Below are 21,738 nucleotides of genomic sequence, written 5' to 3'. Positions count from 1 at the left end.
TATGAAACTGTTTATGGACAACAATGCTTTTATTAAAGCATATCCTACCACGGAGGAGGCAACATTCCAGGCAAGCAAAGTTGGCGATCTTAGAATCCTCGACGAGTGGGCCGCAAAATTCGACGGCCAAGGAATGAGCTGGCTCGAATACCGACCCATAACGTGCGATGGTGGGCTATCGGCGACGTGTAACCTGCCACCCTCTCATGGTGGCCGCATGGTTATCAAGCCGACACATAGCAGCAGTGGAGAGGGAGTCAAGCTTGTTAAAGTCAGCAATCGCAAGGGACTGAAGTGCCGAATCCCTGGGAACAAATGGGATGCCGATATTCAGCCCAGGAACCATCTCTTCCACCAAGAGTATGTCGACTCATTAGTCAAATTTGGCGAACTTCGGGTCTGTATGGTGCGTGATCTATCTCAAGAGGCTATAGACGGTCTCATTCCCCCAGGTAAGATCATTAGTATCACCATCACCAGACCAACCACTTCTGCCGGCAAGGTTCAATTCTCGGATATGAATCAGAGTCCATTCAGTCACGAAATATTTGGGCAAGGAGTTGGGGATGAGCACGCTCAAAAGCGCAAGTATCATGAACTGAAGCAGTTCGCCTCTCTGTGGTTTGCCATTCTTTTTAGGCTTGCCGATTTTGAACCTGGTCTTGCCTCACTTAAGGATGGCGTAGGTCTCGACATTGGCATCTCAGAAGTCGCAACCGATGGGCGATTTTTCATTAATGAAGTCACACGATTGTGGAATGCGTCAAGCTTTTCAGAGGGGAACTCTACTAACGTTCAAGAACAATGGGGCGAAGCTATTGGCCATTCGTGTACACAGCCTCGATGTTGGCAGCAACACCCCGAGCTGTTAGAGACTCTTGGGACAGAAGGCAGTGAGGTGGGCTTACCTGGACGCCCCGCGAAGCGACAGCGGCCCGGATAAAGACGTACTTTCAACATCTCGTCTTGCTGGTTATTATCAATTCTTTATTCGTCTCCATAGCTTTCCTACTATATTCAATCAATCGGGCTTATACTTGCCGCACGGAGCTAAGCCGCAATGCGAAGCTGTGCTGCTTTTTCTACTTATCCTGGCCAAGTCTATTAGCGTACGACCATCCTCGTCGCGGTTATCAATGTCGGCGCCGCTATCTAGCAGTTTCTGCATAACGTCGTCACGCCCCCAAGATGTCGCCCATGACAATGGAGTCTTCCATCAATATCTCGGCTATCCACCTGAACGCCTCTCGCTAGCAGCAGATCTATAATGCTGATGTATCCCTTTTCGGCAGCTAATGATATCGGCGTCCGACCATGAATGTCTTTACTGTCGGGCTCTGCGCCACTGTCTAGCAGCAGCCGCACGACGGCTTCGGCCCTGTTGTAGACAGCCCATGCGAGCGGTGTCCGACCAAAGGAGTCTCTTTCGTCAATTCTGGCGTCTCTATCGAGCAGCAGCATCACATTCCGCTCGCATCCCATGCCGGCAGCCCATGAGATCGGTGTCCGACCGGTCTCATCTGCACGATCAACCTCAGCGCCGTTGTTGAGCAGTAGCAGCACTACCTCGTCGTGCGGATTGCTAGACGCCCATGAGAGTGGCGTCCGGCCGGCCCGATCCGGGTAATCTACCTCGGCGCCCTTGTGAAGCAGTAGCTGCACAAGATCTGCGAATCCGTTTTCAGAGGCACAAGCTAATGCTGTTCCCACGTTACCACGAAAGTTGATATCAGCACCTCTTTCTATTAGTAGCCGCACCGCCTTTGTATGCCCTTCGTTGACAGCATACATGAGCGGCGTGAACGCAGGCATCAGCATCGTCATAGTACCATTTGTGGTACTAATTAGCGATCTGGTCAGACGTGCAGCTGGTCTCGGGCTAGACTGTCAGCAGTGGCAGCCAGCACAGGCAACCGGGCGAGAGGAGAAGCCGCGGGTGTCACGGCTCGTCTTCGTCAGTGCAGATCAGGTCAATAGCACAGAGTTCTCGACTTATACGGACTGGCTGCGAAGCCGGGGTCTGCTCAAGCGGTTCTTTGTCGACGAATGCCATACGATTATTATGGACGCTAGCTATCGAAAGTGGCTTACGGAGCTGAAGTGTATCTACCGGTACGGCTGTCCGGTCATCTTACTGACAGCTACACTACCGGTGCGGCTTGAGGCTTGGTTCCGCCAGATAATGCTTGCAGGGGACGCCGAAATCATCCGAGCAAGGACCGACAAGAAGAACATCAGCTATAACGTCATGCAAGTCACGGGACCAGGTCGGAGCGCAGTCGAGGACGAGGTCGTATGCCTTATTGGCGTTTCAGATTCCCAGGCGGGGTTCTGTCAGAAGTGGGGCCTATGCCTAACAAGGAAGGAATGATCACCGACAAAAATGAGTTGCCCTTCGCCGTCCGTCGACCCTACCTCACACATCTCGTAGCTGCCCCCCTCTGGGGTTCACATTCCCAACTCTCTAGTAGAACGAAGCTAAGGCTACTGTTTAAGTTTTCTGAGGTCGTCGAGCCACACTTAGACCTAGGAAGGCAATTTTATTCAGCGCACCCAAAGTGCCGTCGCCGGGCAAGCTGTGGCAGTGCGACTAACCCCTCAGCTTTCTCTTCGTTCAAGCACGGGGCATAAGTTGTCCTTCCTTCCTGATTCGGTAAGTAGTGAAGCCACCCGCACAGTCGCTGGAGGTCGTCCACGTAGCGTCCCAATCCGGCGTCCTGAGTCAACCAAATTAACCGGGTGGCTACGGGTTGAAGATGTGATAGGTACAACGCCCTAAGGAATATTACCTCCGTACATGTAGTACTCTCTCGATCGGGTGTCGTGGCTTTCACAGAAGATACCGCTCCGGTGCAATTCAGTGACTGGGTCAAGTGTACGATTAGAACCCTAGATTGAGTCTGATGAAAAGTCACGACTATCTGGCTTAGGAACCTCCATAGCAAATTGCACCTTTCCTCCATGCCAGGTTTTCATAGAAATGTCCTGGTGGTCGCTCGATCCCTGACTGGCTGTCAGTTGCTTCGCACCTAACATTGGGAACCATCAATCGGTGCCTGTTTCCTGATATGGACCCTTATCGATTACTGCTTATCTAATCTGCACGTCGTTGTTTTACCCCACGTGCATGACCTGTCCGAGAGTCACGAAGGGAATACGCGACCAAGACTACACAAGCCGTCTAACAGGAACGCGACAGCGCTGGAGGTCTTAATCAATCCCGTGATCACACCCAACCCATAGAGTGGAACGAGTCGGTCCCTGATCGATCAACCTCACGGCAGGTCTATGACCTCAGCACGCACGTAACAGCAGAAGCTAGTAATGAAGGACGCGGTTCTCCTGCATTCATTGATGGTGATGTCCTCGTGGGGGCAGGAGCATCAAGTATGGTCGCGGTACCCCAGGCCGCGGAACCCATCATTGGTACTTTTTTCAAATACAGGGTGCCAGACAGCGAGTGGTTACCCTTTTATATCGCAAAACCTGATCTCCACCCATGCTAAGCTCTAAGTCGAGCAATGCCGCAGGTGTGTCCCATGTCGGAGATCAGGATGTAGATGTCCCGATGTTACTTAAGCTGGGCAGGCCCGTTTCTGACGGCTTAATAGCGACTTGACGGCCGCATATTCAACCGTCAAGGCGTGGGACTGGCGTCTACCATCTTTATAGACAGCGGCAGCCCCTAGGATTGCTTGGCTTCGCGGCTGAAGATATGAAGGACGTGGAGGTAGGGCTCACTCGTAGGACTCGCAAGCCTTAATTATCAAACGCTTGCTAAAACGCCTCAAGATATCGATCGATGGGAGCAGCTGATTTGCATACTGAACAGGAGGTTTTGGAGAGAATGGAACATTGCATCGATGGTCCGCTAGCCCCAAGGAGATGTCACTCTTGATTCTCCTCAATAGCACCGGTCGCTTCTCTTGGAAGTGGACCAGGCCGAGGGCCGAGATAGAGGAGCCCGATTATGGTGATAGCCACAAGACATAGAAGCCATTTGATGCTGACAGGCGTATGGCTCTCTTTGATGTTGCGAAGAAGAATCTTGAGACAATTTGTCATGATTGAACATCAACATCAAATTAATCGCCGACAGCCGTGTAATCCAACGAATTGACAGTGTCAACACGTCGATATTACTGTGTTGTCGAAGCTGATGACCTCAGGAAACCGCTTCCACATCTGGAGGCAGTACGGAAAGGTCCAGACAAGACCGACGAGGCGGTTTGGCTCATCATCCGCCCACTTAACAAGATAGGGAATCTCCATCTCGTCGAACAGCTTGATCAGTGCTGCAGTAGGAGTGTGGCCGCTCAACTTGTCTCGGCTGATACGAGACCTGGCGTTATAGATATCCTTTCGCGTAAAGGATGACTCGGGATTCGGCTCCAGGACGATCGCGCGTACGTCACGGGCCCGAATTCCGATCCGACGGCTTGTCGATTCGACTGTTGCCCTGATAGGTGTAGTGAGTCGTCTGTGGGAGGGATGGGCGGATGGTTTGATACTGGCCCCGTGGTTATGCTGGCTATGCTCGGAATTATCGTGGTGTCGTAGAAGCCATCTACCCTCCTCCAGTGCTTCGGCAATGACCATCCATTTACAACCACACTTTCGAGACTTCCGTTGCCGAATACCGGTACTCTCTGAGGGGCGTGGTTCTCCGAATCGATCGCATTGGAAAGAGTACCGGATCTTCCGACCCTTATATGAGTAGGCATTTCGTCGAACAATACCGAAGCCATTAGCCTTCGCGAAAGTATTCACCCACTCGAACAGGACTTCGGCTGAGGGCGCTGGGTCGCCTGGGATAGGTGGGTTCGGGATCGGGTCAGGGACAGGCGACAAGGGGTGGTCGGGCGAGGGCGGCGAGGCGATAGGCGGAGAGTGCCTTCCTCGGCGAGGCGAGTATGGCGGAGATGATTCGAATGCAGTTGAACTGAGCGGCGAGTAGCCCCATATCTCGCGCCATTGGCGGACTCGTTCGTATGACCGGACGAGCTCGATGGTAAGTCTTCGATCTGTCCCAATCACCTCGCGCACTAGCCTAAGGGCGGACTGAAACTGGGGTCTTGTTGGAGAGAATTGTTCTTGTGCTGATTGTTGTGGAGAGCAGGCAGGTGGCTGGTCGATTTCCGGGCCTGGTATAGGCATTCTTACTCGTTGCGACCGTCTTCCTCGGGTTGGGAAATCATTCGATAGGTGAATCTCATGATCGAATCGCAGCTCCCATGGTGGCTCGTTCAGCCCACGCGATCCATGGGGGCGTGGAGCGGTCGTGAAGGTCTCTGGGTACGAGGCGAAAGCATTATAGAGTGCCTCGTCGTCTCCCACGCCATAGTGTGGGCCAATGCTCGTCCCTGTGCTATTAGACGAAGGTGGTCTTGAACTCTCAGATTGGTTCTGCCGCTGTCGTTGTCGGGGACGTAATTGATAGCTTCGTAGTCGTTGGTTGCTTGCTGAGCTAGATCGAGAGTCGGGCTGGGACATAATGACGGCCTTGATCGCGACAGGAAGAGTGTCGCACGCACGGATGAGAACATGGTTAAAGGGGCAGTTGATTTGACTATGAAAGAAGGAAAGAGGGGACCAATTTCAGCACAAAGGAATGACCTGCTTTGTGATGCAGATGCCTTGGAAGATGAGGCTATTGGATATTCCCGATACAGCGTGTGTATGAGTGTTGGTCTCAGCAGGGGGCCTAACACACCACGCCTGGAGCCCTGTGACCTTGACAAATATGGTATCTTTCACGAACAATCATTATCAGTAGGCTTGACATGCGACAAGAGGTAATTGGTGTAGGAGCTAGCTAGTGAATAGCTTCCATATGTCTCGTCGATCGTCGTGGTGGAGAGCTAATCCCGAGGTACAAGGGGAGCGTTGGCAGAATCTAGATGCACTAACAAAAAGGGATGGACCAATCAGAGGCTGCAAAAGGTCATGCCCGTGTAAGAGTCATGCCCGGATAGCAATTCTTCATGCCCGTGTAGTAATTGCCTTCGTTTATAGCTTTGGTTCTTGATATGTGTCCTATTCTTAAGTGATTGTCTCCCTGGGAATGAGTAGTAGTTCTACGATGCCTCATTGCAGTCTAAGTACGCTGCCGAGCCAAGAACGCAAACGTGTAGCACGTTATGCATAATGATAGTGTAGCGGTATATCGTCCTGAGGTGCAACTAAACTGTACACCAATATTCGACTCCTGTCGATGATAGGGTTGATTCCATTCTAGATAAACATGCAGAGCTTGCAGTCTAGGTACCCTTCATCCTCGCTCCTCAGCTCTTCGCCTCAAGGCATTCTTTCTAGGTATTATTCCAGGAGACTGTATCATTCCAGGAGTTTGTAAGTACTATAGTGATAGCGCCCCCAGGGTCTGTTATGTCTTCTCGAGTCTCTTAAAAAGGAGCATTAGTGCTGAATAGCCTCACACGTAGTTGCCTTCCTGGACTCTACTTTCGGTCAAGCTGTCATATTCTCTTAAATTCCAGTATAAGACGTAGAGAAGCGCTTCGGAGGCGAAAGTAGATAGGTCCAGTTTATTGCGAATGGGTCGATTTTGCAACTTTTGACACCTGTTCATAATCTACCTCCGCCCCGCTTAAAAATTGCCATAGGGTCCAAAGACAGAGAACGATTGAGATGATACTTCTCATAACTTCGCTTGACGAGTTCGGGTCTATCATGATGAATAGCGTAGGTATCTACTTGAGCACTGCTCCCGGACAACCAGAGGAAAGGAAGGCTAAAGTTGAGCGTACAGTATTATAAGAAATATTGCAATGATCAACATACAACTTAATGACATATGAACCTGCTGCTTCTTGCGCAACTCATGTGGCGGTTACAGCTAGGTTCACGTTCAGCGTCTTCCTTGACCAGTCGGAGAATAAGTGAAAGTGGAGCCATAAACAGTGCCGAGTGAACAGGAGCAAGTACCCTGCCATCAGAAACCTGCGCAGTCACTAATTTTGGCGCCCTTAATCATGAGTCACAGATCCCCACTCAGGCTCCACAACCCATCGACATTGTCCAAGTGATATTTCGCCTTTCTCGCACCTCTGCATATCGCGGCTGGTACGGCTGCCGCTGGAAATGGCTCCACGACTCTCCGACTCCCAACACGAACTGGTCGAATCCATGATCCGCCGAAACTTCACGAACGAAGCCATAACTGATGCGATCTCTTGTACTCCGCGCCCCATTAGCCGAGCACGAACGACCTTTGCACGGTACGGAACCACGAGAATGCCATGCAAACGGACTGGCCCTGATCCGAAGATCACACCTTCAATGCTAATGGCGCTTTGCCACAAGCTTACGACCGAACCTGATACAGTACTGTATGTAAACGACATTGCGACTGTAAGGCTATTTTCCTGGTCAGATCACGTCCTTAGCTTGTTCTCCACGATCGTCCAGTCAATGTTTAGAGCACTGGAGCGCTTCGAGACGTCCGGCTCGCCGCGTTTGGAAGTGGACACCACGATCCTCGTCTCGTCGGATTTGTAATCGTGCCTTGAGGTGCACATGCAGGGTGTTCATTGCACATGGAGCGTGGCGCGAGTAGTCGGGCGCAGGCGCTCTACTCGTCACGATAGTCAGCAGTTCGGATTCCAGGACTTGGTTCCAGTAGGCACCGTTTGCCACGTCGCCATTCTCAATAGTGTCTTTTGTGATCATCGTGAGCCTTACTTTTCGCAGATGCAGCTTCCACATTATATTGTAGCGCAGACCCGAGACAAACCCCACGTCACTCGAAGCCGGGACGAGCGGGTCATCGAATTCTGCACACTCCTGGGGTCCTTCATCGAGCTCAAACTCGTGCTCGTCAAGATGAATGCTACGCATGCTGGTTCAAGAAGCGAGAAAGTTGTGATGGTCGACGTTGAGGTGTCGCGACGCTTCTCTGGAGGCGAAGGGCGGGCACAAAGCGGCTACGATGCCCTCCATTGGCAGGCTAGAGGTCGCCGTAACGTGAGCTTGAAGCCGCATCGCCGCATTGTCGGACCAAGCAAACGCGGTGTCCTCAATCTATTCCCTTACATCCATAATTAAGCACATAGGTCATAGCTCAAAGCCGTAATTCTCCTGACTTCCTTCTTCGATCTCAACTATGCGAAATCTTTTGCGGTGGGCTTTGGCTGGCTCGGGAAAAGCACACTCACTAGAAATGGCCAAGTCCTCGCACCTCTTTATTTAAACATCTGGGCGAAGGAAGCCGCATCCATTTGTCCTTGAAATGCCCGGCTCTTGTTTTGCGCGTCCAACTTCCCGAAGGACTGATCCACGCCCTTCTGCGCTTCTCCCACAATCCCTTGCATGGCCATAGACTGATCGGCCTGCATGTCTCCGAAAGTTTGAACCGTTCGTGCTGCTTGGGTGGCCTGTAAAGCAGCCTCGCAGGTATTTCTCAGCGCTAAAGTCGGCCGAAGACTGGCTTGGTCGTCGTCCGTACTAGCACGCAGACCCTCGCCCGATGTATGCGATTCTATTGTTCCTGGGTCCGTGGGTCTTTGCGAAATCTCGGCGACCAGAGAGGTGAGCGCCTGTTCATGGGCTTGGAACTGCTTGCTCAATTGTTGCAGGTTGTCGGACGTGCCGCTAGATACGATTCTGCAGATGGTTAATTCTAGCGCGACCCCTAGTTGACGTAGGGACATACAGGGTGATCGTCCCAAGCACCAGAGAAATGGTCTTCTGGCAGTCGCCCAATTCTTGATTGAATCGGATGATTTGCGACTCGTGAAAGTTCACCAAGATCCTGTCACGGCTGCTGAACCTTGCATCGGTCGAACGACTAGTGTACTTCGTGATAGTCGTGCCGAACTTGTCGCAAAGTTGCTGCGTAGAAAGCAAGGTCTGGTCGAGTTCTAAGGGTCGTAGAACGGACCCAAGCCTGGCCTGTGTATCTTGCGTCGTTGTTAACGTTCCAATGAGACTGTCCAATGCTGTTTGTGTCCCTGCAAGGAGAGTCTTCGAGTGCGCGATGGCATGTGGGGCTTCCGCTAAGCCGTCGATGGCCTGGTAGATAGCTTTGGTGCTTTGCGCCGCAAGGGTCGCCACGGCAATAGCACTAGCTGTTATGCTCAGTGGATCCATGGCGACATATAGCGATGTGCCTCGCAACGAAGTTGTACGAAAGGATAGCTATAGGGATACGATGCAGTCGGCAAAGGGCGGGCTCACCTCGTAGCCATAATCGCGCTCGTGATGACTCTCAGCCGCACAGTCCGACATTCCAATTCGTGGATGCTAGCAGCACGTGACAACCCCGCACACAGCCGCTGTCCGCTGACCCTCCAGCGGTTCTGCTTTGCCTAGGGTCAGTCGCCTTCCTCGCTTATCGTGGCACTGATGCGCGCAGCCTGCTACGCAGTGCGTCCTCGACCTCAGAAAACGACGGTAAAGTTTTGATCGAAGACGGAAATCCCACTCCTGGCCTAGGCTGCTGGCCCGACGTCGGCTATGGCGGACACAGCGCGGCAGCCGCCGAAAGCTATCCAACAGCAGTTCGGCCACACTGCGGTGAACGACAACAGCCTCTTGTTTCAGGGCATCGTCCATGGGGATGTCCATCTGAATCGTACGTTAGCCTAAATGCAATGCATTTCTGAACACACCAATCACTCTCCTACCCTTTATTTGAATCACCTTGGCTAACAGCGTCCAGGTATGTTACTAGACGTCCGAGCACGACCAGCGCTAATGCTTGTCCCAACCTAGAACGACCAGTGACCCCGCCGAGCCCGACAGCGATCATACCCTTCGGCCGCGACCCGGACTTCGTCGACCGAAAAGAAATCGACCGGGTGCATGAGCTGTGTGCCAAGCCAGCATCGCAAACAGCTCTCCTTGGCTTGGGTGGTGTCGGGTAGGCATAGCTCACACTACGTGTGCATTAGAAGCGATCGCGAAAGCTAACGCACGAGTAGCAAGTCGCAGATTGCCATCGAGTATGCCTACCGAGTCCGAGAACGATCGCCCGAGACATGGGTTTTCTGGATTCACGCGAGCAACGCGGCCCGCTACGAACAGAGTTTCCGAGACGTCGCCGAGTACCTCAAGATTCCCGGGCGACGAGATTCCCAAAGCAACATCTTCGAGCTCCTGTCAACTTGGCTACGCGAAGAGAAAAGAGGAAAATGGGTCGTGATATTGGACAATCTAGACGAAGCTGGCTTTTTCTTCGACGTCTCGAATGTCGACAGTGATGGACAGCCGCAGAGTCAAGGGCGAAGTATACCACTCAGATCATATCTTCCCTGTTGTCAACATGGAGCCGTTCTTGTCACTACCAGAAGCAGGGATATGGCGTTCCGACTCGTCGAAGAATGCAACATTGTCATGATTGAGCCCATGAACGCGACCGACGCGTTGTCTCTGGCAGAAAAGAAGCTCCGAGGGCTGGTAAAGCAGCCGGGCATCGAAATCACCCAAGCCCTTATCAAGGCGCTCGAGTATATGCCTCTGGCGATCGTCCAAGCGACGGCCTACATAGCTCACAAGGCGCCGCGGTGTTCTATCAAACAATACCTCGAGAAGTTTGAGCAGAGCGATCGGAAGAAGGTTGGTCTTCTTGACTACGATCGCGGGCAGCTACGCCGGGACCGCGAAGCCAAGAACTCCATCATCACTACATGGCAGATCTCATTCGATCATATTCGCGAAGCTCGACAGTCAGCAACCGACCTGCTCTCGCTCATGAGTTTCTGTGATCGGCAGGGGATCCCGGAGAGTCTGCTACGAGCATCTGACTACGAGGGCCCCGCCACGGGGTCAGACCAGCAGAACATCGGTACAATTGATTCAGAAGACGAGGAGCATACTTATGATGAGGAATCTGGTGATGAAGAGAGCAACTCGGATTTTAGTGCTGCCGAGGCATTCGAGCAAGACCTTTCGACGTTGATGGACTACTCGTTCATCTCTACAAGCGATGGTAGGACATTCCAAATGCATAGACTGGTCCAGCTGGCTACGCAGAAGTGGCTTCAAGCGAAGGGTCAGGAGGATAGGTGGAAGCACGAGTTTATTGATCGCCTCTCCTCACAATTTCCAACAGGGGAGTACGAGAACTGGCCAAAATGTCAAGAGCTGCTGCCACATGCCACGTCCGCTGCAGCACAACGGCCGAAGACAGAAGATTCGTCGGCCGCGTGGACCGGCATCCTTTACAGAGCTGCGTGGTACTTCTTGAAGAAGGGTCAAGGACCTGAGGCGCAGAAAATGGCGGAAGCTACCATGGAAGCCACGTCTAAAAGGCTTGAACGAACACATGACGATACTCTTCGCTCTATGGATATGGTGGGCCATGCCCTTATGATTCAAGGCCGATGGAAGGCTGCGGAGGAGCTGTTTGTGGAAGTGATGGAGACTCGCAAGCAGAAACTCGGACTGGATCATCCCGATACGTTGACCAGTATGGCCAACCTGGCCTCGACGTACCGGAATCAAGGACGATGGGACAAGGCTGAGGAGCTGTTTGTGGAAGTGATGGAGACTCGCAAGCAGAAACTTGGACTGGATCATCCCGATACGCTGACCAGCATGGCCAACCTGGCCTCGACGTACCGGAATCAAGGACGATGGGACAAGGCTAAGGAGCTGGAGGTGGAAGTGATGGAGACGAGCAAGCAGAAACTTGGACTAGATCATCCCGATACGCTAACCAGCATGAACAACCTGGCCTCGACGTACGGAAATCAAGGACGATGGGACAAGGCTAAGGAGCTGTTTGTGGAAGTGATAGAGACTCGCAAGCAGAAACTTGGACTAGATCATCCCGATACACTGACCAGCATGGCCAACCTGGCCTCGACGTACCGGAATCAAGGACGATGGGACAAGGCTGAGGAGCTGTTTATGGAAGTGATAGAGACTCGCAAACAGAAACTTGGACTGGATCATCCCTCTACGCTTACAGCCATGAACAACTTGGCTTACACCTGGTACGCACAAGAGCGCGCAATAGAGGCTATCGACATGATGGATTCCTGCTACCGACTAAGAGTGAAGGCATTAGGGCAAGACCATCCACATACATCTTCATCCCTCCAGTCTTTAACTATCTGGCGTGCCGAGTAGGAGATATCACCTCTATTAGCTCTAAAGTTGTTTTTAAAGTAGCTAGATCGACTAAAACGACTTGCCCCTATGCAGGTTTTAAACTTCGATTTATTAGAAAAAGAAAAATCAAGTGCACTGTACCTATTATTTAGATAATAGGTGTTCCGAGTGAAGTCGCATTAATTACTTCAATACAAACACTTACGTCGTCGTAGAACTTCCCTTACTTTGGTCGCTGGGTACAATAACAGCCAGGTTCTCCAGTGGCCAGGCGGGCGGGGAACAACAGAGAGTGAAACCGTGACCTACAGTATGACGAGTGACCGTATATTTGACCCAGCAAGTCGGCTGGGTAGACAAAGCGCCGAAGGCAGGCTTTCCGCTGTGTCCGCTCCGCTGGAAAACAATGTGGAGTTACTCACTCAGGGGTTGTTGCGATGTGGGGTTTGTTTCGGCTCCTGGTCGGTGCTGATAGGTCGCGTACAGATTCAGTACTTCGAGGTACGAGGCTGCGCACTGTATTGCAGCCAAAAATAGCGCTGTGGGGCCAAGTCTACACCAACCTGATGGACGCTGAACCTTAACCTCACTGTACTCTCGCATGACTTCGTGGAGTTATTTCTGGACTTTTACGTAAAAGTCCTGCGAATCTTACATGGGGTACTTGAGGTCCATAAGCTATACGATCTGACCCCACTTGCTACATATCGTCACACAGGCCTATTCAGTTGATTGCCTTTGTTCTACCACGGAAACAACTCTGTTCCCGCTTTGGTCAGGCTCCCGGACGTAGCGCATTTGCAGAAAGTCCGCTATCATGTCCGTCGTCTTCGCAAAGTCTGTTTCGTACGGGACGTCCTCAGACTTCACTACCGCGAAGCCAATAGACTTGATGTCTCTGCCTGTGACTAACATGAGGACCTTCTCGACCACCCACCAACCGCTGGACCACTTGTCGGTTCGCGTTCCAGCGGGAACACGCCACATGGCAGTGATCGAACCATAGCCCGCGTCTGTGTATGCTTGTCGGAAGAAGGCGACAACTCGTGATGGCTCTCGCCGTGGAGTAGGATCGAACATGTATGCGGCGCCGGTGTCTTTATCCACGTGAAACAGGATCCAGTCGTCGCCGTCAAGCCAAGGGATCACCAACGCTCCCGTGGTCTGGTCCGTTTCATCTGGAACAGTCTTTCCCAGGGTCTCAATGTCAAGTCTTTGGCTCTGTAGCATACGGAATGACGGCAGAACCATACGTGTCGCCAAGAATGTCCCATACTCAACGTCTTGAGGATCAAGAGGATGCTGTTGCAGTCGTTTGGCTAAGATGGCGAGAAGCTTAGGTCCATGGATCCGCCTGAAAGCCTCCTAACTTGCAGGTGATGATCCCGTCGCTGATGTGCGGTTGCTGAAGACTGGATGGCATCCAGTGTCGGAAGGCGAAAGATATGGAATATCAGCCGGTCTGTCGTATAGAAGTTGTAATTTCTCATTGAATGCGACCGTTCTAGATGTTGGCCAGCTCCTGATCTTCTTCGAAGCCTGGATCCAGCGGACCAACGCACTTGCCGTCAGAGTTGGGCACTAGCCAATTCGACCTTGGTCGATCGCGGCGATGAAGCGAGTTCCCTCATCGGCCGGACTCGCATCTGGACCTTGGAGATCCCGATGCTTCTTTTCGGGCATTGCTCGGCATGGGCTTTCGTGGGGCGAGTGAGTAGATCTACGACATTGCTGACCTGTGAGCCTCTCCTTGTGATGAGTGATGATGTCGAAAAAGTGCATGCGCTTGGACGGCAAAATAATGCGAGTTGAATTCCCCAGGCCTCGAGCTCACTCGGTCGCACGATAAGCAGGCTTGCCCCATGTAGTCGGTTCGCGATAAGGAGTTGAAAGTCTCAGCAGGCAAGCGAACAAGTCAGGGGCGCGTCCCAGACATCTGGTACTAGGAGCGAAGGAGGACCTGCAGTATTCGTGGCACATTATTGCTAGACTCAACATCAGTATGGTTCGGTACCTCTAGAAATGCACAGGCTAGATATAGGTCTACCTAAATTCCTTTCTTTAGCATCCTTTGGAATGACCTGGCGTGGTCTAGTTTCCTCGAGCCTTACCTCGGGGTAGAGCTGGTTCAAGCCATCAAGGGTGTGCAGCGGATCGCTTATAACAAATTGGCTTTTAATCCAAACAGATTATTGTTGCAACTTTTCGCAACCGTGCACATAAAAGAGACTCGTGCGGCAGAGGAGTATGAGATACTGCTCAAGACTACCACACCCGTAGGACATGCGTCAAGATGTCTACCTTCCTTCTATCGACATTAGGGGTTGATCAAGATGCATTATCGATAGCGCTGGGAGCGGACATAGACTTTCCACGTTGCTCCAGTCCTGAGTTGATACAGCCGAATACGCATCTAAATCAGGATTTTGTCCTTAAGCCCGTCCTAAATCGTGATTGCTCACGCATCACGAGCATCCAGCCAAATGGACGCAGCTCGCCCCCACCACTCGCGTGCGCAGCTTTGCCTAGAGAGGAGAACAGCCCCCCATTCAAAGCTACACAGATTGGGTCGAATGGAAGCATCAATATCGCTGAACTCGGCCAGGAAAACCAAGCTCTAGCTCAACGACAAGAGTCACTCGTAAGTCAAGTGTACCACTATCTTGACCTGGGAAATCCAGCAGTAGCATGGAGCTTCGACGAAGAGCTCAGCAGTATCAGCGGCATATCTGTGCAGCAGTTACGTAGAGACGACTGCTTAGCAAGCAGCCTAGCAAGGCCACCTTCCAAGGTGGGTTTCATTCCACGGGACATGCATGTCAAGGCAGGCGAGTCACACTGACAGATTGATAAACCACAGGGCAGTGCCGCAGCCCAAACACAGAAGTCCACGCGCTGGAGGGCCTTGAAGCTGTATATCCAGGCGTGGGAGACCTTGCAGGAGCAGAACAACACATCAAAGACCCGCGACTGTTAGCAGATCCACCCCTACAACCGACAGATATTGTTCAATTGACTGTATAGGTCGGCGATTAGCACAGACTTTTCATGGCACGCGATTCGACATGTTTTCTCCGGAGCGGGTGAAAAAAGGGACAGACGGTATCAGTTCAGCGTTTGGCCATAATCCAGGATTGTTGTTATGGCTGCTGTATCTTTTGTGTCTCTAGCCACTTGATTGAGTCGGCTAAGTTGGGCCCGTCAATGCCCCTACTCGGGATCGGATAGTCGTACCATTCCATATAGCCCTGATATATCGTCCGTTCTATTTTGGTATCCCGCATCACATTCCATTTGTTACATAATGCCGAGATCTTTGTCAAGATTTGCGTGCTCAGCCGGTTTCTAATTATAGGAGCTCCACCTCTGAATCCGCTCGTTTTCTTTTGTCTTGAACTCTATAAAGTCTAGAGTCGGGCACACCTCTTTCGTCGTCATCGAAAATCACGATTGCAACTGTACGACTGTGAATACGGTTGCTCCAGCACCTGCCGCTACTATTCATCTTTACTGCGCCTCAACCTTATCTCAAAACCTTTCACAGCAACTAACATGCATCTTATAACACCTTTCATCGCCGCCATGGCCTTTATGCCAAGCAATATCTATGCAAGACATCATCATAAACTACTAAGGACCCCCAGCGGAGTCACCGTGGAGCTGATCAATACTAACGGCGACATATTCTATCTTCAAGGCTTTTCTGCCAACCAATCTGTGACTTTGCGGCCTAGTGCTGACTTGGGTTACATTGGAAAAGTCCGCATCCCATTCACTGGAGCTGCAGGGCAAGCCGCCTCGTCAGACCTACAGGCCGACTTCCGATGCGAGCTTCGTAATGCTGGCCAGAACAACAACCGAATCATCGTCACGCGAGACAAGAGCATCGACTTCAACTTCGGAGTTGGTAAAGCTTGGACACTTCAGCCTGGCGGGCCTGTCGAGGCTGCTCACTTGCGCGTCACGTGCGATCCAGCACTGAGAAAGACAGATCCCGATCAGCGTGATGAAATCCGCGTAACTCTGTCAAAAAGTTCGGAGGAGTTTGCGCGCCAGCTTGATTTCTCGGACTCGGAGGGTCGAAACGACCAGAGGCAATCGGTTGGTGGCACTTTCACTCATGTAGAGCTCTTCGTAGGCCCTGGAGTGGACAATCAAGCGCTCCGTTGCAAGGCATTGAACCGCGGGCAAGTCGTGCTGCTCAACCGAGGCATCAACCTAAACAAGCAAACCTTTGGCGACGGGGGCAACGGGAGGTGGACAGTTGCTGGGGGGCTTAGTGAGATCGACGAGGTCATCTGTAGTCCGGCATTCCGCTAGAGGAAGTCTAAGCACCGACAAGCCTGCTTCTCTACCCTCGACCACATACCAGCCATGTCCCATAGTATAGATTTTGATTTGTAGTAGCTCATCTTTATCTGTTCTATTCTGTCTTTCGATTAATTAGGAAGTCCAGAGGAATCTGAATCACACTATAATCCGGATGTGACAGGCGGCTGAAATGGAGGCGATCTGGAGTTGCAGTCCTATCCAGTCTTGCTCAGGCTCCGCTTACAACGGCCCCCATTCCACAGGACGACCAGTGTACACACGACATCTGGGCCCTTTCCCTCTTTTGCGCCTATGGACTACCGTCCTACAGAATCGTTGGATAAGAGGCTGCACACTGCAGCGCAGCGTGCTTTGGTTTTAAGGCGACTAAGCATATCGTCCGGAGAGCTTCCGAGCGGAGCTGTTTGGTTGCGAAACGATGGCAAGGCAATGAAACACGAAGGGAATAAAAAATGGGTTGCTCAGACGTAAAGACATGCAATGGTCAGCAAGTACGCGGAAAGTCTAGAAGAAGCTACTATTTGTCATGACAGCCCAGTTGATTGGCGCTCTCTGCAGCAACTGTGACTGCACCTGCACACACCGCGGGACGCACAGTGTGGCTGTTGGGCCTTACTAGCACCAACGCGGCCATCTCTTTTCACAGCACCGACATCAGGGGCTGCGCACCCAAGACTGTAAGCCCTCCCTCCTCTGCCTTGCCCGCAGGCTGGAGGTGTGCCGCCTTGTCTGACTTCTCAATAAGGTTGTCCCCGTGCAGGCCAGAAACTGGCACAATGCTGATTCTATCAGACGCGTGTGACATGGTCAGTCTCGGTGGCCTTGCTGCGGGGGCCGCATGATTATCGCACCAGTCTTACTTGGATTGCGCCGGCTTGATCTTAGCGAATGAGTGTGCGACCTGCGCGAAGACAGTCTCCGACCAGTTGGTCAGGTCCCTGAGTCGCGTTAGTCGTAGATGGACATTAACCATGGCAGTCACTTACATTTTAGTAGCAATTATAATCAGCTGCTCCTCGACACGGAGCTTCCCGAAAGACAGGAGGGACGCAAGCCTTTGGCTCGAACACGCTCCGTAGTCATCAGCAGACGCATCTACAGCCCAGAGGGCAACATCAGCATTTCCGGGAATGTCTTCGGTGGAATGATTAGTCTTTTCCAGATGTCGAGGATAGTCATGGTTACCTGTGATCGTGTATTGGGCCGAGGGGCCGTAGAATGAAACGGGCCTGCCTTGCTGTCGGTAAAGGGTTGCGATGCCACGATAATCGCAAACCCGACTCTTCTCGATGGGTGCAATCTCAGGAAGGGAAGCCCCGCACTAGAATTGAATGTTTCAGCTGGGATGGAACCAGGGCCAGTCATCTTTCTCGTGATTTACCGTGAAGACCAGGTGCCAGGTCAGAGTCTTCTTTCCGGCGTCTGCATCTCCTAGGACGCACATTGCTTTTGAAGCCATTGGACTTGTGTTCGAGCCTGACGTAACTACAAGTGCCGGACGAGGACATGTACGGTCTTGGTGACAGCGGATTAGGGATCATCCTGACCCTAGACCAAGCTTTATGGGTTTTTGGTCTAGTCTATCGGCGGAGCTCGTACAAAGCCGAGGCAAGCAGCTTGTATCTCTCTCTGGGGTGGTCGTGTTGTTTGGAGAAGAGATCGTTCCTTCCGCCCTTCATATGCTAGATCGATGAGTGCTGCAATGCTACTTCCAATGTCAGGTGAGGATGAAAGGCACTGACTTTCTGGCAAGGGTTTCTTCAAGGCTGTATGCACCTCTCCTCCCGGCCAGAATTTTATAGAGATCACATGGCGCTTGCTATCTTCGTGCTCCAAGATTACTATGATTCCCCAAGTCCCGTCGATGGGGATAATGGACCCCCTTGTCTCCCAGTGGGGCCACGATGCAATCCTTCTGGTAGGGCTCTGGCTGATGTCCATGCATGGTCTGTTTTTGTCATCAGCTGGAACCATGGCCTGTTCGGCTGGCCGTCATATTTGTGTCTTTACGGGCTTTCCGATACTGTAGCATTACGGCTTACGGCCACTTAATTCGCCTGCGGTACTGTCTGGCTGGATCTTCCATACCATGGATCGGTACAAAAGATATCGGAAGATTCTGTTTTTTTCCTTCTAACGAGCGACGAATGTTAGCAGACTGTCCCATATCAAAAACTGGAAGCTCCTGAATGATACTCAGCCTGATAGTTTCTAGGGGAACTCATCCACAAGAACAAGCCACTGTTTGCAGAAAGAAGAAATGAAGATGATACCATAATTTCGCGGCTGCTATGTACCTCAATTCTACCGCAGTATCACACCATGGATAGCGGCAAGGTCATTTCCAACTATTCATCGGTAATGGCCGTGCGTATCATCATTCACCTATCTCATCGCACTTTTGGATGAGATATTTCTCGTAACAGTTAGGCACTAAGATAAAGCAATCCACTGGGTTCTCGTATCTTTTACTGCTAAGACAGCCCCCCGCAAACTAGCCTATTCTGCCATAAGTTGGTGCAAAAGATACCACGGACGTTGAAGCCCAGATCCCAAGGCGCTAAGCACCCCCTGTAACACATGATTTGCTTGTGGGTCATCCAGCGGAAACAAACTTCGGGAGGCCTCTATGTGGCTGTGGGAGAGACCCCACCTCTGTACTTGGTAGGGAACACACAGAGTGGGGCCCGACCCACCTTGTCTTCTTACCTCGTTTATCCATTTCCAATGTGTTTGTCTTTGTGCATTGTTTGTTTGAGTTTGTAAAGTTGTTTCTGTGCAGCGCCGTAGGTTGTTGTTTGTTTACGTGGGGGCTGCCGTCATTTCCCAGCAGGCAGGTACTGATTTAATCTCTTCAGTGCGGAGAGGATGCGAATAAGTGGCCAAGCATGGCTCACATCGAGGATATCACGTTCAAACCAATGTCAGCGTCCAGTTTATCACAAATAATTAATGGCGAAGAGTTTTCAGTGGAAGAAGGCGATGCGTCAGACCTCCTATCTTCTCCCTCCAAAATCCATGACTACTGGGCTCCTCTACGGGCAGGAGAAGTGGAAAAGTTTCATAGTTCCATCAGATTTATCAGACAGTTTGTCTACGCCGCAGCGAACATACCCGGAGGCATTCCTATTGCCATCAGAGACACAATAGACCGGGCGGGTACCCAACTAAAGACACTATCAGAAGAATGCTTCGCTGTCCAAAGGGTCCACGACCAAAGCCGAGGCTTTAGTCGAGGATCGTTAGACGGAGCTAAACCAATACGGAGGGTTTTAACCAAGAAGCAATATCCAGTGGAACAGCTCGAGAGGCAATGCGACGTCAGAGATAACACCGCTTTATCTCAGCAAAGAAAGCGAACATGGGACGAGTCTAATTGTGAAGAGTCCGGATCGGCGAACCGACCCTTCAGAAAAAAGCAAAGGCACAGATATTATTTCCGGAACAATCGCATCCCTAAAGCTGGTTCATCAGTGATTAAGACTATGGAAATAAGGTCTCTAAGTGCGACTATGCAGCTTGATATCTAAATAAGGATGCAATACGAAGGAGATATCAAACTTCTATTCTAATAACAAATATTGGGTCGGTAGCTCTTCGGAAACGCATCCTATTTAACCTTGACGAACTTTCGTTGAATGATACTGTAGTGTAAATTATGATCCGGACCCATACAGGCATCTATGTCTTTCAGAATGTGCACTTCTAATTAGAGTAAGGAAGGGATATTGAGCGAGTCAGCCTTAGAGAAAGCCTTGGTGGCACAGCTATTAGGATAAGTGGGGGTTATAGTGGACACCTGGTAACGTAAATGCATAGCGAGTGGGCCAGCATAGCGAGTGGGCCAGCATAGCGAGTGGGCCACCTCCACCACATCTCGAGAATCAAAACCTCGTCAGCAAAACCAAAACGTCTTGAATTGATATAAACTAATCGCTATCTTCGAGTTCAGACCCTAGAGTAACTATTTGGCAAGTTCTCGCATTATGGCCAGTCATCCCGCAGGTACCACAGCGGCGCTGCGTTGGCGTAGTGCCGCCTGCATGACCTCGATTTTCTTGCGTTTCCTGTGTTATTTAAGTGTTCACCTCTCTCTGGGCTATAAGGTCCTGTCCCTCGCCTAGAGTCATGCTCTGGCCTTTCCGGAGACGTGTTTTCTTAGCTCTCCGGCGCTTACTAAGTACTGCATTCTCGTCTTCAAGCATCTTCATCCTTGCCTCCATTAGGGCGAACCGGTGCATGATCCCCTTTGCTCCCTTCGTGAACTGCTCAACTGCTTCAATAATTGACGTTGGAGAGCTTCCCTGGTGACGAGAGATCCGACGTTTGATGAAATTAGACTGTGAACGGGCTTCCATAGTGGTGGTGGGCGTTCGGGAAGTCCATGGCTCCGGTGACGTCCGAGGCGTCCACGAGGGTGTTGGCGTCTTGAACTTCACATCGAGCTTGGATAAAACGGCTTCAGGGTCATAGGGTACAAGTCCCGCCCCTCTGAAGCCTCCCTGGATGTTTTTTTCCGTCATTGTCTGCTGGAATGCCGCTAAAAACGAGGGGAGGAAGTCCTCCTTGCTGATATGCGTTGTACCCGCCTTCGTCTTAAGCTCAATTTGCCGACCGTATGCTTTCTTCAGCGGACTAAAACAGCTAACATCGAGAGGCTGGAGTATATGAGACGAGTGAGGAGGCATACAGAGCGTAATAATGTTGTTGTCCTTACAGTAGAGCTCGAATTCGACCGAGTGGTGACTTTCGTGGCCGTCGAGGACGAGGAGGCGATAACCGCCTTTTGGTCGCGACTTTGTGTGCTGATCGAAATGTCGAATCCAATCTAGACCAATTTCGTTTGTAGTCCAGCCGTTTGCGGATGTTACGATTCTCCAGTCGCGAGGAATCGCGTTATCTTGGTACCAGGTCGAGAGGTGATATTTGCCGGCAAATACTACGAACGGCGGGACGTAGAATCCAGTCGCGCTAACGCCCTGGATTACCGTAACCCATTCCCGATTACCTGGTTGCTTCATCTTAACGTTCGACCGTATTTGCGCGTTTGTAACGACCATCACGGTCGCGATAACGCCCATCTGAAAGCCTGTCTCGTCGAAGTTGTAGATATCGGAGTCCGCTACGCCGTTTTTCGCGACTACGTTCCGCACAAGCCGAAACCACGCGTTTATCGCGTCGGGATCCTCGCATTGGGCTCTCTTGTAGTCGTACTTGCGAAAGAAACGCGTCTGGAGCTGTGGTTGTCGCTTAACGAAGTTTGACGCCCATCGTGGACCGACGCGTGGCGCAGCCCGCTTATCGAGCAGTCGATTCGCCATTTCTCCAAGC

General features: G+C 51.5%; 6 protein-coding genes across 6 annotated transcripts; 2 read left to right on the top strand and 4 right to left on the bottom strand.

The window, feature by feature from the left end:
* Positions 1-7,428: 7,428 nt before the first annotated feature.
* Positions 7,429-7,857, bottom strand: B0I36DRAFT_356351 (uncharacterized protein; the record flags this gene model as incomplete). The annotated part of the gene is made up of 1 exon (XM_046157611.1): positions 7,429-7,857. The coding sequence occupies one exon, from the start codon at positions 7,855-7,857 to the stop codon at positions 7,429-7,431; it is 429 nt and encodes a 142-aa protein (XP_046004657.1).
* A 344-nt stretch (positions 7,858-8,201) lies between these two features.
* On the bottom strand, positions 8,202-9,108 carry B0I36DRAFT_256853 (uncharacterized protein; the record flags this gene model as incomplete). The annotated part of the gene is made up of 3 exons (XM_046150973.1): positions 8,202-8,446; positions 8,477-8,622; positions 8,672-9,108. The coding sequence occupies 3 exons, from the start codon at positions 9,106-9,108 to the stop codon at positions 8,202-8,204; spliced, it is 828 nt and encodes a 275-aa protein (XP_046004656.1).
* A 366-nt stretch (positions 9,109-9,474) lies between these two features.
* Positions 9,475-12,093, top strand: B0I36DRAFT_370043 (P-loop containing nucleoside triphosphate hydrolase protein; the record flags this gene model as incomplete). The annotated part of the gene is made up of 3 exons (XM_046159864.1): positions 9,475-9,592; positions 9,733-9,880; positions 9,942-12,093. The coding sequence occupies 3 exons, from the start codon at positions 9,475-9,477 to the stop codon at positions 12,091-12,093; spliced, it is 2,418 nt and encodes an 805-aa protein (XP_046004655.1).
* A 183-nt stretch (positions 12,094-12,276) lies between these two features.
* B0I36DRAFT_356349 (uncharacterized protein) lies at positions 12,277-13,758 on the bottom strand (the record flags this gene model as incomplete). Its single annotated transcript, XM_046157610.1, has 5 exons — positions 12,277-12,380; positions 12,498-12,591; positions 12,731-12,775; positions 12,823-13,394; positions 13,671-13,758. 5 exons carry the CDS (start codon positions 13,756-13,758, stop codon positions 12,277-12,279), a joined length of 903 nt encoding a protein of 300 aa, XP_046004654.1.
* Positions 13,759-15,534: 1,776 nt separating this feature from the next.
* B0I36DRAFT_55114 (uncharacterized protein) lies at positions 15,535-16,508 on the top strand (the record flags this gene model as incomplete). The annotated part of the gene is made up of 1 exon (XM_046163013.1): positions 15,535-16,508. A coding segment is annotated over one exon (861 nt), but the record flags the coding sequence as incomplete, so codon positions are not given.
* Positions 16,509-17,263: 755 nt separating this feature from the next.
* B0I36DRAFT_300104 (uncharacterized protein) lies at positions 17,264-18,249 on the bottom strand (the record flags this gene model as incomplete). The annotated part of the gene is made up of 4 exons (XM_046152008.1): positions 17,789-18,249; positions 17,593-17,728; positions 17,394-17,541; positions 17,264-17,345 (listed from the first exon to the last, which is right to left on the bottom strand). The coding sequence occupies exons 1-4, from the start codon at positions 17,864-17,866 to the stop codon at positions 17,264-17,266; spliced, it is 444 nt and encodes a 147-aa protein (XP_046004652.1). The 5' UTR covers positions 17,867-18,249.
* Positions 18,250-21,738: the final 3,489 nt, after the last annotated feature.

Source organism: Microdochium trichocladiopsis (assembly GCF_020744255.1).
Source record: "Microdochium trichocladiopsis strain MPI-CAGE-CH-0230 chromosome Unknown B0I36scaffold_15, whole genome shotgun sequence".
In the NCBI taxonomy this organism is placed as follows: domain Eukaryota; kingdom Fungi; phylum Ascomycota; class Sordariomycetes; order Xylariales; family Microdochiaceae; genus Microdochium; species Microdochium trichocladiopsis.
The sequence above is the reverse complement of the archived record's forward strand: the minus strand, read 5'-3'. Positions and strand labels throughout refer to the sequence as shown.